This window comes from Labeo rohita, chromosome 2, assembly GCF_022985175.1.
Source record: "Labeo rohita strain BAU-BD-2019 chromosome 2, IGBB_LRoh.1.0, whole genome shotgun sequence".
Classification (NCBI taxonomy): Eukaryota; Metazoa; Chordata; class Actinopteri; order Cypriniformes; family Cyprinidae; genus Labeo; species Labeo rohita.
The window spans coordinates 13,941,963-13,957,061 of NC_066870.1; the positions used below are offsets into that span (position 1 = coordinate 13,941,963).

The 15,099-nt window shown below is 35.2% G+C and overlaps 1 protein-coding gene across 1 annotated transcript in view; it reads right to left on the minus strand.

The window, feature by feature from the left end:
- abca4b (ATP-binding cassette, sub-family A (ABC1), member 4b) overlaps positions 1 to 14,400 on the minus strand; it is a 57,794-nt gene extending 43,394 nt beyond the window's left edge. The window contains exons 1-7 of the mRNA XM_051135695.1: positions 14,295 to 14,400; positions 12,726 to 12,836; positions 7,563 to 7,656; positions 7,292 to 7,433; positions 6,853 to 6,992; positions 4,824 to 4,951; positions 670 to 867 (exon numbers count right to left, since the gene is read on the minus strand). Of these exons, the coding sequence (XP_050991652.1) occupies positions 670 to 867; positions 4,824 to 4,951; positions 6,853 to 6,992; positions 7,292 to 7,433; positions 7,563 to 7,656; positions 12,726 to 12,791 (768 nt within the window). The 5' untranslated portion in view covers positions 12,792 to 12,836; positions 14,295 to 14,400. The remainder of the gene's footprint in view (positions 1 to 669; positions 868 to 4,823; positions 4,952 to 6,852; positions 6,993 to 7,291; positions 7,434 to 7,562; positions 7,657 to 12,725; positions 12,837 to 14,294) is intronic.
- Positions 14,401 to 15,099: the final 699 nt, after the last annotated feature.

Genomic DNA, 15,099 nt, shown 5'->3' on the forward strand with positions numbered 1-15,099 from the left:
ATTTTTTTTTTCTTTTTTTTCTTTTTTTTTTACATTTCAAATGTATTTACTATTTACTGTTTAACAGGTCTTTGCTAAAAAAATCTGCTAAAGTTAAACCACATCTGTCAACACTCACGTTTTTCCCAGGAGTCTCCAGTATTTCACACTCATCTCCCACCACCCCTCCCGTTTGGTTTTTTCTCCCAGGAAACTCCTGTAATTTGTATGGTCCAAACCTCTTCATATGAATAATCACATCAATATATTTTTCCAAGGTTGTTCTACTGCCAGATCTTGTATGAGACACATCCTACTCACACAACTGACACATCATACGAGTTTAAAAACGTTTGTGACCTCAACCTGGCAACGTACAACCCAGCTGCTCTGTTGACATCTGCGCAGGTAGTAGGCGAAGAAGTTGAATCAAGCATCACTGGTAGAAAGACTCAGGTGGTGCTCTGGTAAATTTAACAACAGCTGGACGGAAGAATTTAATTTAATATCTTGAAGCCATATTGACAATCCCTGCACTGTTTACAAAGTGCATTGCACTGATTTTAATATCGGAATCAGAGCGAAAAATGATATTAGTCAGCACATTAAAACGCAATGGCATCATTCAGTCCTCTACACATCTGTAACTGTGCAAAGCAGTGAGTGTAAAGAAAAAGCTTCATGACTGACCATTCGTAAGAGCTTGAAGAAGTCTATGTTGGCATACAGCACGTCCTCGATCTTCTGCAGCCTTTGCTGGGAAAGGGCACACATTGCATTGTGGACACCGTACAGCCCTCCACGGCTGGGGAAGATGAGGAATCGCTCCAGAAGAGCCTGACTGCAGGCGATCTCTTTCAGAGTCAGATCCGGGACTCCATATGCAAACTAGAAACACAGAAGATGACTGTTAACAAAGACGATGTTTAGCATGTAGGGAATGAAAGCCCTGCTTTCAACAATTTTGTAATTGCTCGATGGTTACAATTATATTGGAACCATGATCATTTAGTTTTGGAAGAATTTGATGAAAAATCTATATCTTGGCAAATCTGAGCACAATGTGAAACGCTACTAAGATGTTTTTGAAACTCTATAGGACATGTATGAGATTCCTTGGGTATTTGTTGTCAGACTTGAGAATTTGGTTATATTTTATCTATATTTATTGTCATTTCTGTCTGGAAGAAAAAAAATCAGATCATATCTCATTTGTGATTTGTGTTTCTTAAAATATTTAACTAGTTACACAAACAAAACACAACTGTCTCAGCATGTTTTACAGAAATAAGAAATAAATCCTCAGAAAAGTAGAAGCTCTCTTCCAGAATTAAAATTTCATGTCTTTCCATCTTCAGTCTCAAAGAAAATTAAGGTTTTTGAGGAAAATATTCTAGGGATTTTTCTCCATATGAAGAGCTCAGATGCAAAACCCCCTAAAAGCCATCTCAGTCAAAAATGAGATAATGATACTGAGTGAATGCTCTCGACACATATTATACATCTATCAAATACTTTTACTTCAAACTTGCTAAAATCCCAGCCTCAGCCCAATCAGAATTACCGGTACTTAGGTAGAAACCTATACATCGGAGCCTGATAAAAATGCACTTTTTAAAGAAAGGCGTCAGATGGATTTAAAGGCTTTTGCCTTTGAACTCTTCATATAGTGGATTTCAGTACTGTCCAACAGGTTGAAGGTCCAAACTGTAGTTTCAATGCAGGTTCAAAGGGCTCTGCACAATTTCAGCCGAGGTATAAGGGTCTTTTGGCAAAACAATCTGTCATTATCCAAACAAAATGTATATACTTTTTAACCACAGATGCTCGTCTTGCACTAGCTCAGCAATGCGCATGCGTGTCTTCACGCAGTATGTAATCATGTTAGAAAGGTCACGCGCGGTCAGTTCTTCGTCTGTGTACTTTAGTTCAGAAAGGTACTGTAGGGTGAAAAGTCCATCTCATGTTAATCTCCAACTTCAAAATCATCTGACATTGTTGTTTTATCTTTTTTTGTAAAGGGCGTTTGACTTTCTTTAGACATTCACTTTGTAAACACTGGGTTGGTAATTCTGCCATTATCCAACATTACAACAGGAGAAGTTCACTTCCAGAACAAAAATTTACAAATAATTTACTCACCCCCTTGTCATCCAAGATGTTCATGTCTTTCTTTCTTCAGTTGTAAAGAAATTATGTTTTTTGAGGAAAACATTTCAGGATTTTTCTCCATATAATGGACTGATATGGTGCCCCGATTTTGAACCTTCAAAATACAGTTTAAATGCAGCTTCAAACGATCCCAAATGCAGTTGTAAACGATCCCAGTCGAGGAAGAAGGGTCTTATCTAGCGAAATGATTGGTTATTTTTTATTTAAAAAATACAATTTAAATACTTTTTAATCTCAAACGCTCGTCTTCTCTCGCTCTCCCTTAACTCTGTGTAATATGGTTCAAGACAGTTAGGGTATGTCAAAAAACTCTGATTGTATTTTCTTTCTCAACTTCAAAAATCATTTCAAAATCATCCTACATTGCTGCAGAAGTACCGACTGAGTCTTTGCAAAGTGAACATGCAAAGAAGATCAAACACCCTTAACAAAAAAGGTAAAACAGCGATATAGGACGATTTGGAAGTTAAGGGAGAACATGATATGGAAGTTTTTCGACATACCCTAACTGTCATGAACAAAAAAAAAAAAAAAACAGTTCAGGCAGAGCAAGGCAGGATGAGCATTTGACATTAAAAAGTATATAAATTGTATTATTTTTTATGAAAATAACCGATCGCTTTGCTAGATAAGACTCTTCTTCCTCAGCTGGGATCATTTACAACCACATTTGGGATCGTTTGAAGCTGCATTTAAACTGCATTTTGGAAGTTCAAACTCAGGGCACCAAAGAAGTCCACTATATGGAGAGAAATCCTGAAATGTTTTCCTCAAAAAACATAATTTCTTTATGCCTGAAGAAAGAAAGACATGAACATCTTGGATGACAAAGGGGGTGAGTACATTATTTGTAATGGACTTGTCCTTTAAACTGTCAAGCGTGAGGTCAGGCTGGTGCAAAATGAGCATTTGTGGTTAAAACGTATATACATTTTTATTGTTTTAAGAAGGCTGCCCTCGACTAAAGATTTTTCCAGTCAACTAGCGGCCGTTCATTTTAAGGTTTAGTCAACTATTAGTCACACGTTTAATTAACCGTATGAATCATGATAATGCGCCTTTAATTGCCTACATAGCCTAATAAGCCATCAAGCGCACAAAAAAGGCTTGCCATAGTGCACCGGCAGATATAATACCGGCAGTTTTCCTCAAATTATGAATATTTCAGGGAAAAACAGCAAGGAGACTACATTAACGTTTCCATCATTTATTGATAAACTAGTGCTTTCTTTGTTTTCAGCTTAAGAGATGAAGTCAGTGACATTGATGCGTCACCTCCGCAGTACTGGATGTGCCTACATGTTTCATATGTATTATATAATCTGAGAATATTTGTTTTCTATTTGAATTGGTTCATTTATAAGTAGACATTTCACTCTCCATGGGTAGCTTATATTTTTCATGTCTGTAAGGCAAGTATACACAGAGTTTCGAAGTTTCACGCTCAATTTCACAGAGACCGCTTACTTGCGTGCTTTCATTATTTTACATAAGTGCAATGTTTTGTTGTTATTCTGAATGCACACAAATAAACGCTGAGTCTTTACAGAAGATGTATTACTTTTATTTAAGAGCAAGTGACGGCACCATCTGTCACGCGGTGAGCGTGCTACTATTCAGCTTCCACACTCCACACAGACACTTCAACTGTGCACTTTTTCTAGGTTAACATTAGATTGAGTGGCCATGTAAAGTTGCTACTACTTCCATATTTCAGATGAAAAGCCATATTTGAGGTTGATGAATGATAGGTGAGTGTTTGGATGTCCTGCCCAATGTATTATATTACCACATAGACCAGCCGTTAACGTTTTTTTTTTTCTGCGACTAAGCGACTAATACAATTTTGGTTGAGCAATCCTTTTCTCATTGACTAACGGTTAGTCGTCTATTAGGGGGCAGCCCAGGTTTTAAGAAAATGAACGATCGTTTCGCTAGACTCTTATTCCTCAGCTGTGATCGTGCAGAGCCCTTTGAAGCTGCATTGAAACTGCAATTTGGACCTTCGACCCGTTGGCCACTATTAAAGTCCACTATATGGAGAAAAGTCCTGGAATGTTTCCCTTAAAAACCTTAATTTCTTCACGATTTAAGCCAGAAGGACATGAACAACTTGGATCACATAGGGGTGAGTAAATTACCAGGACATTTTTATTCTGGAAGTGAACTTCTTCTTTAAGATTTGGTCTGACTTACCAAAGAGTGAATTAAATTTGTATTGAAGAAATCATTTAAATACAGACATTTGGAAAAACATCTATACATAATTTATGGTGTATGTTGCAATGCATTGAGATGCACTTAGGAAAGTGTAGGATCAAAGAAAACTACTTAAGAGTGCTTGGATCACTGAGACAATGGGCTACACCATAAATCAATCTGTGTGAGAGAGGCCAGCATGAAACAAAAGAAGGCGTACGTCACGAAGACACTGACATACAAACTCAGGAAGGAATCTTAGTGACTGTTAACACCACATGAACCCACTAGATTTTGCTGGAAACATCTAGTAAATCCCCATAGGAGTGTTTGAGGATGTGACTGTGTGTCAGGATTCTGCTTGCAGTGGAAGCTGTTAAAGCATTTATGAAAACAAATAGCTCACAAGAGAAGGAAGCCAATGTGCTTTTTTAAAAACAGTAGCCTAAAAAGCAAAATTTGCAATAACGTACTTGCTCCACTCGCACTTGTGCGTTTGTAAGGTCATACACCACAGCCTCTGAAAGCCCGGCGTCCCGCAGGAGGAATGACGTCAGACTCTCGTCGTCCTTGAGAATGTGCTCTACTTTCAGTCCTTTACCTGATGGCAGAAATGTTTTTTTTTTTAAAACTAAATCCTTTAAAGCTTTACTTGAGATGCAAGTAAACAAATACAAATATTCCCTTTTTTGTGTCCTTGATACATGGCCACAATGGAAGAATGCATTCCACTCCTTCTTAAATGAAGCACTCTTAACACTGCAGCAGTGTGCTGACCAGCGTGTATAATGACTTTGACATATATTCACTCAGAGGACAAACTGTGCTGACAAAGTACTTGAATGGATCACTTGATCACTGAATTCCTCAGTGAAAGCTTTGTCGCTCAACAGTTCTCTGCGCTGAAGGGTCACGACATGACAGTCTTGTGTGGAGAAAGTGCTGATAGATTCAGCTCCAGTTAAACGTGTTCAGGGGTAAACCACAGGGCTGTCACTTTAGTTAAAGATATAATAAGAAATATTTAGAAAATGTTATCATATGACATTAAACAAACATGTAAATGATGATGTGACGACAAATTAAAAAGTTTTTGGCGAGTTTTGGTCTCTGAATCAAAACTTAATTGGTCTTGGAACGTTTCTATCAATACTCCTGTCAGAAGTTTGTGGTGTTATTTCATTTGTTTGTTTTGTTTTGTATGCATTAATTTTTATAACATTTTTACAACATTTAAAAAAAAAAAGTAAAATTAAATTAAAAAGTGAAATAAAATTAAATAAAAAAGTATAAGTAAAATAAAACAAAATCAAATAATGTAAAATTAAATAAAATTTAAAAATTTAAATAAAATAAAGTAAATTTAAATTAAATAGTAAAATAAAATTATAAAGTCAAATAAAGTCAAATAAAATAAATTAAATAATTAAATTAAATAGAGTAAAATAAAATAAATATAATGAAATAAAATTAAACGTAAAATAAAATGTAATTAATAAACTAATATAATACAGCAAAATAAAGTAAAATAAATTAAAATAAAGTAAATTTTAATTTAATTTAAAATTAAAATTAAATTAAATTAAATTAAATAGTAAAGTAAAATTAAAATAAAAGTAAAAGAAAAGAAAAGAAATTAAATTAAATTAAACAGTGTAATGAAAAATATTAAGTTAAGTAAAATAAAATAAAAAATAAAACAAAAAGAATAAAATAATAAAATAATATGAAATAAAATAAAGTAAAATAAAATAAAACTAATAAAAGAAAGTAAAGTACAGTAAAATAAAATAAAAAAAATAAAACAAAATGAGATAAAATTAAAAAATAATAAAATATAAAAAATAAAGTAAAATAAAATAAATAAAATAGTAAAATAAATTAAATTCAATCAAGAAGTTAAATAAAGCAAAAAATAAAATAAAGCAAAATAAAATGAAATAAAATATAAAATAAAGTACAGTAAAATAAAGTAAAGTAAAATAAGTAAAATAAAATAAAATAAAATAAATCTTACTGACCCCAAACTTTTGAATGGTAGTGTAATTACATTAAATATAGCTGCCAGCATATTTAGCTAAATTTTACTTTGTTGCAGCAAAGAAGAAAGTCGTACATGTTCGGTATGACAATTATTTCCTTCTGATTTTGTGGATAACTCATGGCTAAGACTATATTTGACAGGAATGTTGTCCCAGGACAATCAAAATATGCTGATATGAGAATGCATCCTGTTTAGAAAAAAATCACAATCACTGGACATTTTCCTGAAAATTCACTCCATATTTTAAGAGAGACTTGAGTTCACACTCACACTATCGACTACTCATCGGCCCATTAGAGGAAGCAGGAAAAGGAAACAGGTATGAGGGGAGTGGAAGAACAAAAGCGGAAATGCCCACTCTCTCCATCCATCACTCAGATCCATTAAAGAGGTCCCATCAGTTCCCCTGAGGGCCGGGTTAATGGGTCAAACAGCAGACGCTCCCCTGCCCTACATACCTGCCACCAGCGCAGGATTGGTGCGCAGCGTCTCCATGAAGTTGCTCATGATAGCGGCTTCATGCCACAGACGGCCAAGCTGACGGATCTCAGTGTCGCTGAACAGCAGCTCCTGTGAATCTTTATAAAACCGTGCCAGTCTAATAAGGAGGATAGAAAGAAATGAGTTACAGTGAGTTGGAACTTACTTGGCCCATTAAAATATCAAAATATCACATACCAAACATCTCCCAACATTTTATGGTATGAACTAAAATCTATCTAATGGGATAAGACTAAATTTACAATCCCAAATGTTGGTTATCAAGCTGTTGGGTGTCTGCAAAACTCCTCTGCACTGAAAACTGTGTCAGAGGACTATCTCTGGAGGCCTACAAAGCAAAATGTGCAAGATAGGAAAATCTTCCAGATTTGAGATGTGAAGGAGCGTCTGACTCACATGGAGTTGTGGTAGTTGGAAACGACCCCAGGAGACTCTCCTCGAGTTTGATGGCGAAAACATGGGTTATTAGCATTGCAGAAAATCCCTTGAATCCAAGGCAGGATTCCCGCTGAGGGCATAGCCTTGCTGGGAAAATGACCTGTATTTACAGATATGATGAGTAAGTTCTCAGGCACTGCATACAGATGCTAATGAACTTTCAAGCTGTGTTGTTTTTCCGAATAACACCGATATCTTGCTGAGAGTATACTACAATATGTATTCTTACATTCATGTTGGCGATACAGGGGATTGGCTCTTCGTAGCCACACAAGTCCAATGAATAAAAACACAGGCCACAGAATTTCAACCAGGAAGCGAATCTGTGTGCACATAATAAGAGAGCGTTATATACAGAAACATATTAAATCTGAACGTAGGATTTATTCCCAAACATAATATCTTCACCTGCTTACTATGTACTGTTTCAAAACAGTTTACTGTGGATATTCTATAAACTTTTCACTTTTATTCTGCCTCTGTCCCAACTTTTTTGGAGTGTGTTGCAGCCGTAAAAAATCTACATTTACTCATATTTTCAAAATAAAATTAAAAGTTGCCTACTGAAAACACTGGATTTTTTTTCTTTGTACTTTAGTCAGTTAAATAAAGGTTAAAGAGAATGAACAGATTCATATTCTTGATTCAATGGCATTTCATGAAACGTCCCAACTAATGATGTAAACCACACTTTACAATGAGGTTCACTAACAGTAAACAGTACTTTTCTACAGCATTTATTAATGTAGTTTAATGTGAATTTCTACGTTAATGCATTTATAACATTTCAAGTTGTACTTACATACGTCTATGTGATCAGTCGGAGTTTTAAATATGGATATGCTTTCTTACAAAAACACACTCAGTTTATGTTAATTAATAAAATGTTCTAAAACAAGCAGCTTTTGTAATAATAATAAAAAAAAATAAAACATAAAAAAAACATTTCTTTGTCTGATGCTGTAATAAATTATTATTTCCAAGTTGTCATAATGAATGAATTTTAAAGAACTGAATAGGATGCACAATAGCAGTACTAATTTTGGACAATATGATTGACATGATTTTCATGTTATGGCCAACATTAAAAAATCTATACTATTTTGTCTCAATATCTCAATTATCACCAGTAAAGTATGGAGTGCCACAAGGATCTGTCCTAGGTCCTCTGCTATTTTTATTTATACATGCTGCCCCTTGGTAATATTATTAAAAAATACAGGATTAGTTTCCATTGTTATGCTGATGATACTCAACTATATATCTCAACAAGACCAGATGAAACTTCTAAATTATCAAAGTTTACAGAGTGTGTTAAAAATGTAAAAGATTGGACCAATAATTTTCTCCTATTAAATTCAGATAAGACAGAGATACTACTTATTGGACCAAAAAACAGTACACAGAATCTCTTGGCTTACAATCTACAACTTGACGAATGTACTGTTACTTCCACTACAGTCAAAAGCTCGGGTGTTATATTAGACTGCAAATTATCTTTAAAAAAAATCATATTTTCTCATGTTACAAAAACAGCATTCTTCCATCTTAGAAACACTGCCAAGCTACGGAACATGTTACCTGTTTCCAGTGTTGGGGCTAGTTACTCAAAAAAGTAATATATTACATATTACATATTACTCTCAAAAATAGTAATGCCTTACTTTACTTTATTACTCCCTGGAGAAAGTAACTAGTTATATTACTAGTTACATTTTTTTTTCTTAATTACTCTATAATTGCCTGAGATGCATCAGATGGAGGGAGAACATACAAAGGAGGAGTGTTCTTTAGGGTCTTTATTACGCCAACAACTGGATATGTTTTTGGTCGATCGGATCACAAGTGGACAATGGAGACACAGTCGTTTACATCTGGCGTTTTAATCCATCTCTTCTGTCCACTTTCGACCACTTCTGACCACATTCCTGCATTTACATACATTACAAACTCAACTGACTGGCGTCTCTCCTGTATGATTTTATGTGATTCTCTTCAGACATTAGAACTGTACATGAATTATGAGCTTCTAGAACGTTTGACCTCCTAACTGAAGATCTTTTTTACAAATATAAATAAAAACAGTATAAATAAAAATAGTCTAAACAAAAGAATAGCTGTATTAAGTGCAAACAATAGTGCAGCCATAATCAAAGTAGGCTAGGCTACTCTCTCAATGTTCAAAGTGCAAATAGAGACCAATTTTTTTAAGCCTGATACAGAGCTATAAACAACTACACAACCTATTATAGGATACATACAAATAACAACATATATATGTTATGTAGCCTAATTTGCGCGCACTGTGGAACCGCTCTCTAAAAGCGCGTATTAAAATTGCTTTTGAAGGCGTGTGCGCGTTTTACTTTCGGTTTCGTTTTAAGGATCGTGCGAACTCTCAGCGGCGCTGCGCGTGCTTTCTACAATACGAGACATTCATTTAACAAACGAATTTGAAAGTGAGGGGGACACAAACGGGATTTTGAAAAGTGGATGTGGTCAAAAGTGGACAAGCTGAAAACGTTTTACACCCCTATTTACACCTGTACTTAGCATTGTCCACTTGTGATCAGATCGACGCATCAGAAAACGCATGTTAATACCAGGTGAAACAGGGCCTCTAATTCTTGCACAGTACCTCTCTCTGGTCAGTGTCAGTAATCTCAAATCCAAATCCAAATCCAAAAAAAAATAAAAAAAAAGTAGGTGTTCTCAAGTCCAAACTTATTTAATATAATCGCAACATTTTGCCGTCATATAATCGCACAGGCTGACATCGCGATTGCGATTGCGATACGATTAATTGTGCAGCGCTACTGGGAACCTTCCTCTGAAAAAGAGCTTGCCGTTGTTGACGCTTCCATTTTTCCCCATCTGTCTTTGCGGGTGCCGCTCTGCTGCCGGCTGCCGGGTGTCGACCAATCGGTGATGGTAAATGATACCTCGTGCCAAACCCAAGACCAATCACTGTTCCATTCACGCCCCCTCCCCTTCCCTTCTGTTCTCTGTGTTGTGTGCCTTGTGTGTGATGAAGGTGCTACTGGCAAATGTAACGCAAGTAACTAGCTCGGGAAAACTGTAATAATATTACCATTTTCAGACGAGTAATGCCTTACACTACTAGTTACTGAAAAAAGTAATATTATTACAGTAACGCGTTACTTTGTAACGCGTTACACCCCAACACTGCCTGTTTCTGACGCAGAAAAGCTAGTTCATGCATTCATGACCTCTAGACTGGACTATTGTAATGCACTACTACACTTTAAAAAATAAAAAACACAATTTTCTGAGTCAGCCTAAAATAATTTGTTACCCTACTGCCTTAAAATTTTAAGTTCAGTCAACTAAAATAAGTTCAGTCAACTTGAAATGTTAAGTTATACTAAGTAACAACTTAGATATTTGTGTTTGCTAAACTTAACAGATGGGTAAGTAACCCAGCTGTCTTAAAATTTTAAGTTGATTCAACTCAAATGTCTAAGTTGTCACTTAGTATAATTTACCATTTCAAGTTGAATAAACTTTTTTTGAGTTGACTGAACTTAAAATTTTAAGGCAGCCAGGCTACAAATTATTTTAAGTTGACTCAACAAATTGTTTTTTACAGTGTAGGTGGTTGTCCTGCATCTTCAATAAACAAGCTACAGACAGTCCAAAATGCAGCTGCTAGAGTCCTTATCAGGTCAAGAAAATATGATCATATTACCCCAATTTTAAAGTCTCTGCACTGGCTACCTATTAGGTTCCGCATCAACCACAAAATATTACTTCTTACCTACAAGGCCCTTAACGGTTTAGCTCCTGCGTACCGAACTAGTCTTCTACCATGCTACAATCCATCACACTCGCTAAGGTCGCAAAACTCTGGACTTTTGGTAGTTCCTAGGATAGCAAAGTCCACTAAAGGAGGTAGAGCTTTTTCGCATTTGGCTCCCAAACTCTGGAATAGCCTTCCTGATAATGTTCGGAGTTCAGACACACTCTCTCTGTTTAAATCTAGATTAAAGACTCATCTTTTTAGCCAAGCATTCAAATAATGCATTTCATAAACTTTTACTGTAGTTATATCTGATCAAACGCACATTATTAATCTTCTAGCTCTGGTTGAACAAATCTTTCTCTTCTTAGTTTGAACAGCAGCTACGCTAATTATGTTCCTATTTGTTCTCTGTTTCTGCCATGGGATTAACATCCCATGGTAACTAGGAATTCACAAGCTTCAGTCTGGATCTAGAACACTTAAGAAGAGATGATGCCAACCCCTCAGAGGACTTCAGACGATGCCAACCCTGAAACAACAATACAGCACTACCGAATTTTGCTACTAATTAATGGTGTTCTTTGTCTGTTTGATTACGCCATTAATTGAAAAGTCATTTTTGCTTATTAGTATGATTAGTATGAAAGATCCACAGCAAAAGACACTGGTTACTAAAACTGGATTAAATACATAAAGTATATTTGTGTTATTTAACATTTAATTATTGCAGGTTTGCTTCATATTGCGAGTTTTCAAACATTTTGATGAATACTGAATCTGTTTTTTAGCGAGTGAGATGAATTAATGCATGCTCGTATTTAGTCTAGAACTACAGTAAAATCACATTTACACAGCGCACACAACGCCCCTGTACTTCCTATTTTTGTCAACATGGGACAGGAGACTGGTCAGTCAATAAATGAGTAAACAAAGTAAGTGGCGTTACTTATTTGAAAAAGTAACTCAGACATTTTCTTGCAAATTAAATAGTAATGCATTACTTTACTAGTTACTTGAAAAAAAGTAATCTGATTACGTAACTTGCGTTACTTGTAATGTGTTACTCCTAACACTGCTCATCACAGTCAATGCAATTTGGAAAAGAAATCAATTAATTCTGTGTGTTTATATGTGTGTGTGAAAATATTCAGATGTTACCCCCTTTGTAATCATTAACATTTACAAAAGTAACTGTAATTTAATGACACATTTTCTCGCAGTAACTGTAAAAGATTAGAGTTAAATTTATTTTGTAATTAAATTACGTAACTCGGTTACATGGTTACATTACCAACCCTGCCAATTTGGTACCAATCTCTAAAACTAAACCATATTGTAAAGTGTTGCCCTAATAATAAACAAATTATAGCTGTGTAATAACAATTACACAGCTGGTTTAAAAATACACTTTGAACATTCTAAACCACAGCAATGTTTTTTCCGCTTCGGAGTCTTAAATTTGGTTTCGTCTGGTATGTCACACCTCATTGCCTAAATCCTGCACTCGGAACCAAATTTCTGAGGTTTATATCACATGATATAAACAGAGCGCTCTAAATATAAGCTTTTTTTGAGGCTACATCCTGTGATGATGATTGTTTTGTGTCCCAGTGAATCGGTTAATTGTACCTTTTGTCTCTTGCGGAGCGTCCAGTTCTTCCAGAGCAGCAGACGAATCTGGCTGCACGTGTTCATGGCTCCAACTTAACCCCTTGTAGGGGTCAACAAGCTGCAACAAACCTGCCAACACATCACATACTTCACACTCACAATCAAACTGAAAGAAAACTTACACAGACAAGTGCATACAATTAGCATTGTAGAGCTTCACACATGTGGCCATGTAATCGGAGTTCAAACAACCATAAAAAAAACAGCTGTTTTAGTGAAATGTAGCTTGGAGACTGTTTGTTAGTCATGTGAAATTGGGTCACAAATCTTTAAAGGAAAATATGGGCCTAGCATTGAACCGCTGAACTATTTTGAGCGGCAATGACTACTACAGCAAGACCAAAACAACACAGCAGTCACAGACAGAGCTGTTATTATGTCTGTCAGACGTCTCATTTTCCACAGTAATCTTTTAACACAAACACTGATTAAAGCTCTTTCAGTTCAGGTTCAGATACAAATGTCTCATCTTACAGAATCTCTTTTGACAGATATGTACACTTGACCTTTATGGATATGAAAGAATTAAAAACATGATATTAAACTGCATGATTTAACACGCGTATTCTCCACAAAGGCCAACAACTTTAACCCTATAAGAATGTACAGTTTTGTTTAGTTTGGGGATGGAAAGATGTTTTTGAAAGTTGCGTATTCTCAACAAAGCTGCATTTATTTGATCAGAAATATAGTATAATGGAAAAATATTACAATTTAAAAGAACTGTTTTCTATTTCAATATCATTCTAATATGCTGATTTGGTGATTGGGAAACATTTATTATTATTACCAATGTTGAAAACAGTTGTGCTGCTCAATATTTTTGTGGAAACTATGATCCTTTGATCATTTGAACAGTTATTATTCGATATACACATCTATCATAACAAATGACTTTACTGTCACTTTAATTAAATTGCTAAATAAAAATAAAAGTTCTAATCAAATAAAATGAAATCTTTCTGACCACTATCATTTTTAAATGGTATTGACCAAAACAACAACAACAACAACAACAACAACAACAAAAAAAACATGATTTAAATCGGGAACACTTTAGATTAGCAAACATGCATTCACTATTAACTAAAAGTTTTCCCTCAATAAACATTTAATTGATAAGGTAGTTGGGTAACGATTCTGACTATTAAGTAGTTATTTATTAGCATGCCTATTATCAACATTTTGGCTGTTTATTAGTACTACAAAGCAGATATGTTGCATGACCATAGTCTACATCCCTAATCCTACCCAATACCCAAATTTAACATACCTTACTAACTATTAATAAGCAGCAAATTAGGAGTTTATTGAGGCAAAAGCCATAGTTAATGGGTTGTTAATAGCGAGAACTGGACCTTAAAATAAAGCAAGACCGGTAGTTGTTGACTGTGCAGAATAATGTGCTTTGTAAGTACTAATATACAGCCAATATGCTAGTTATATGACTGTTAATAAGAAACTAGTTAATAGTGAATAGTGTTCCCTAATCTGAAGTGTTACCCTTAAACCAAATAGTATGCTTACCTCAGTGCTGACGAAATATAAGTTCCTTAACATTCGCACGGAAAAGTACATAATTACAGTCCATGATAGTCGCTGAAACACAACAGCCGAACTTGTTGCTACTGACTGACTCAACTAATCTGATTGGCTTAATCTGCAGGGTTAACATGGCCATCAGCAAAGCCCTCCATTTTAACAGGACTGCTGTTTACATGTACATATGGGAGATTGATTAAGCATTTAAGAATTTTGATGATATTGTGTGATTATATTATGTATTCTGGATATTTGGAGATTGTGTGTTATCTTTGATGTCTACTGTTTGTGTGTTATGTGTTTGTTGGATGAGTCTGAGGTGAGCAGCTGAGTGCTGGAGCTCAGGTGACATGGCTAATTAGGGATGAGGAGAAACAGAGTCTGTCATGGAGGGTTTCAGCTAAACAGATACCCAGGGAGGGAGGACAATAGGGCAAGAATGCCCTCTGCAATCAGGACACTGGATAGAAAGTGTGGACCGCCCCGAAATAACCTCTGACATAAAAGACTGAACATGCTCACCTGATTATTATTCTATTTCTATGTTGTAGTGTTGTCACGATACCAAAATTTTGACTTCAATACCATACCAGACTAATATATCACGATACTACTGAACCGATACTATGAAAAAAACATAGAAGAGGAAAAGTAATTGAATAATAGATGATCCAAATGGAGATCATAGTTTTTTTATCTATTAAAACAAAGCATTTCGTCCCCCCTTTAAAAAAATAAAAATAAAATAATAATAATCACATGCCAGTGCCACTACACAGGATTATGGTGA